The following is a 4,294-nucleotide window of genomic DNA, read 5'->3' as shown; positions in this document are numbered from 1 at the left end:
AAAACGATATAAAAGAGATACATTATAAACGAGATAAGTAAGGTGAATTGTGTCCAAATTATCTATACCTGCAAATTAAACATTTAAAATGTTATTTTTAAAAAATCATGTAATTTTACCAATAACACTTTTTTTATAAATTATGTATGATACAAAATATTTTAAAAAAATTATACATTATTAAACCTTTCTCATATCTGTATCTCCATTATGTACAGACTACAGAGTACATATATAAATCTGGTAACTGGTAACCCTTTTTGGTGTTTACAATATCAAAATGCATAAGAGCCCCATTTTCTTGGTTAAACAGTTATATAGCTTGTGACGGTGATTCTTCTGTTTTACTTTGTTATTTTGTTGTGACCAAAACTTTATACCCTTGATGCATTCATCTCATCTGAAATTCTTCCCCTTCCTTTCTTTTTGAAAATTTATAGGTAGTAAGAGAAAAATAATGAATCATTAATGAAGTAATGGGTCATCTTTTTTTATATTATAGGGACATAACTTAAACGTCACTTTCTCAACAGAGACTTCGCATAAATAAGTTTATGGCTACATCTGTGGCTAAGAAGCTGATATTAATAGAAATCTAAACTTGACATGGTTGAGTGGGATTTTCAATTGAGATGATCAATTCCTAACGTAGAAGAGTACCTCAACAAGAGAAAATGGAGGCCAAAGCTCGATCAACACTCTTCTCCAAAGATTCCCCTTAAATGCCAAAGATTTGGAGAGGATAGGGGCTAACTTAAAAATAAGAACTTCAGTAGTTGTACAGTGTATAGATGTGGAATATATACAGAATCAGCACCAAGAAATCCAGTCATATTTTTTGCAGTTCTTCACTCAACCAAATTAATGACTTAAAAACCCAATTTAGGCCTTCAACTACCAATAATCTCCACAGGAACAAAGTCCACTTTTAAAATGATGAAAGCGCTTATTGTCCCTAACAATAATCTCCCTTTCAACAACCCTGGATACTAATTTTATTGCATTGTGACAATCTACGCAAATGCGAAGATTTTTACAAACCCTCAGCGTTGTACCTTCAGCTGTATGTAACAAACCAAATGAAATTGCTAGCTTCTCACTATGGCTCTTAAGAATTTTAATCTTTTCCTTTTCTTCCAGTTCATGAAGCACACAACTTGTGTCGGGTTTATATCCAATTTTGCTTATTTTTTTCTCCAATTTAACCCAAGTCTTTTGAACTTGTTTTGATTCTAAAAAGCCTCCATCACCAACAAGAAATCTATAAACCTTTCCTCCGATTTCAATCCAACTGCAGCCTGCATCTTTCTGAAGGCCAATCTCCTTCATCTTCCGCCGCACCTGTCTCATGTCGTCCCATTTTCCTAGCCCAGCATATAAGTTCGATAGCAGTACATAATTCTCAGCTTTTTCTGGCCCCAACTCTAATAACTTTTTGGAAGCTTTCTCCCCTATATCCAAATCACGATAATTCCTACAGGAACTAAGTAATGAACTCCATATCCCCGAATCTGGTTCATATGGCAGCTCGTTTACAAGTTTTAGAGCTTCGCTGAGTTGTCCTGCCCGACCAAGCATGTCCACCACACATGAATAATGCTCTAATTTTGGCTTTATGCCATGCAAACTCTGCATCTGATCAAGATATTTTAACCCTTCTGTCACCATGCCAGTATGGTTACAGGCCATCAGAACTCCCATAAATGTATAAGAATCTGGTCTGCAGCCCGAGCTTTGCATTAGTTCAAAAAGTTCTAATGCCTTCAGTCCATTCCCATTAACTCCATGTCCTGCAATTATAACATTCCAACATGCTTCATCTTTCTCAATTACCCTCTCAAAAATGTTTTGAGATTGTTCCATGCATCCACATTTTGCATACATGTCTATCAGTGAACAAGTTACAAAGGTATCCTCTGTAAGATGAGCTTTCAGTGCAAAGGAATGGACTTCTTTTCCCAGCCGCAAGGCTGAAACTTGTGAACAAGCATCCATAACACCCATTAAGGCAATCTCTTGAGTGTGAGTTCCACTTGAAAGCATTTGCCGGAATGTATCAAGGGCCTCACAAGGAAGTCCATTCTGTGAAAAGCCAGTAATCATTGTATTCCAGCACACTGAACTTTTGTTTTCCATCTTATCGAAAAGGAGTTTTGCTGGCAACATTTCTCCACAGTTAATATAAAGCGACAGCAACGATATCCCAATAAACTCATCCGATTCTAAACCATTTCGCAACATGAAATTATGAATCTCCTTGCCAGAGCGTAGGAGTTTGAGTTGGGCACAAGCGAGTAGAATGGCCCCAATTGTAAACCAATCAGGATCCAACCCAGAATCCGTCATCACAAGGTACAAGTCTAAAGCCTTTTCAGGAAATCCATTTTGCGCAAGGGCGCCAATCAATGCATTCCAAGAGCTCACAGTTTTCCCCACCATTCCATTAAACACACGCTCAGCACAATCCATTGAACCACACTTTGGGTACGCAGCAACAAAAGCATTGGCTACTAATTCATCATTCTGAAGCCCACGCCTAAGGGCATAACCGTGAATCTCTTTCAAGCTTAACAAGTGAATCTTCTCTAAACAAGCTGGCAGAACATTCAACACTGTCACCTCGTTTACCAATATTTTCTCTTCCATGGTCATCTTCCGTAGCAGCTCAAATGTTCCGTGAGAATCACCAGCCTTGGAGTACCCTCTAATCATAGAATTCCACGACACAACATTCTTGTCACTGATCAAATCAAACACAACTCGCGCCTCACACAAGTAACCACATTTCGAATACATATCCATAAGTGAATTACTAACCTTCAAGTCACCACAAAGCCCCAGTTTCAAAGCCAAACCATGAAGCAGCATCCCCAATTTCACTTCACCCATTGCAGCAACCACAGGAACCATTGTGACCACAGTAACAACATCAGGTACCGAACCTTCATCACCACCACCATTCAACAAAAGCCCCTTAAACAGACCACAAATCTCATCAAAAAGCCCGTTCTCCGAGCACACGAGCATAATTGAGTTCCAGGAAACCAAGTTTCTCCAAGCCATTTTCTCAAACACCTTGAACGCACTCTCAACAAACCCACACTTCCCATACATAGCAATAAGCGCATTCCCCACAAACGAATCAGAGCACAGTCCCAGCTTCAACGCAAGCGCGTGAAGCGCTTCCCCGAGTTCCACCTCCGTGAGCCCGGCGCAGGCCTTGACAGCACACGGCAGCGTGAAATTGTCCGGCAGAAGCCCTGCGACGGAGACCAATTCAACGAAGAGCAAAATGGCGTCGCGGTAGAGCGCGTTGCGCGCGTAGCCGCTGAGAAGCGCGTTGTAGAGGAATAGGTCCTTCTTGTTGGGAAAATTCTGGAACACTGAACGTGATTCGGAGGGTGAGGCGCATGCGGCGTACATGGTGATTAAGCGGGTAGTGAGAACAACGTCGTTGCGGAGGTGAGGGGAAGCGGAGATGAGTGAATGAAGGGTCCGGCCAAGTTGGATGTTTTTGTGGAGGATGCATTGCTGGAGCAGCGCTGTAATGGATTGTGACGTTGAAACGGCGTCGTTGTAGTTGGAGTTGGAGTTGGAGTGGAGAGAGGTCACGGCGTCGTTAAAATTGCCGGCGAGGCGGAGATTGTGGTTTTGGTGGATTGAGGGAGTGAGGGATGATTTTGGGATTTGAGTGGATGCGTCAAGAGTGCGGCGGTTATGGAGGTGATGGGATGAGAGTGGTAGTTGTGGCGCCAAACAACCCATTGTTAACAACGCTCAACACTCAACAGGAAAGGATAGGCTTGGGTTTCAGTCGTTACTCGTTAGTCGTTACTGCGCTTGCATTCTGACAACAAAATCGTAAAGAAAACAAAAATGCGAAAATTCGCGATTACATTAAATTCACCCACTAGAATCAAAATTCATATTAAAATATGAAATATACACTAAAAAAAATTAAAGTATATATATATATATTTATATTTATATAAAATATATAATTAATTAATGTTAACGATCAATTTTAATATAAAGGGTAAAATATATTTTTTTGTCAACAAAATTTAACAAAAATTTTAAAAATATTTTTAAGTTCTATTTTATTTTAATTTTGTCCAAAATTTTTTTGATTTACATCAAATATATTTTCGGATACTAAATTTTCAAAAAATTTAAGACCAATATAGCAATAATGCATAAAAAATATACTTGATTTGCTTGTATTAAGGGGTTATTTTTATGAAATTGTTGTTAAATTGATCTTAATTTTTTTTCAAAAATTAACCATCAAATG

The 4,294-nt window shown here is 39.0% G+C and overlaps 1 protein-coding gene across 1 annotated transcript; it reads right to left on the bottom strand.

The window, feature by feature from the left end:
- Nucleotides 1-465: 465 nt before the first annotated feature.
- LOC112716242 (pentatricopeptide repeat-containing protein At1g18485-like) lies at nt 466-3,893 on the bottom strand. Its single transcript, XM_025768110.3, has one exon. The coding sequence runs from the start codon at nt 3,763-3,765 to the stop codon at nt 895-897; it is 2,871 nt and encodes a 956-aa protein (XP_025623895.1). The 5' UTR covers nt 3,766-3,893; the 3' UTR covers nt 466-894.
- Nucleotides 3,894-4,294: the final 401 nt, after the last annotated feature.

Source organism: Arachis hypogaea, chromosome 10 (assembly GCF_003086295.3).
Source record: "Arachis hypogaea cultivar Tifrunner chromosome 10, arahy.Tifrunner.gnm2.J5K5, whole genome shotgun sequence".
In the NCBI taxonomy this organism is placed as follows: domain Eukaryota; kingdom Viridiplantae; phylum Streptophyta; class Magnoliopsida; order Fabales; family Fabaceae; genus Arachis; species Arachis hypogaea.
The sequence above is the reverse complement of the archived record's forward strand: the minus strand, read 5'-3'. Positions and strand labels throughout refer to the sequence as shown.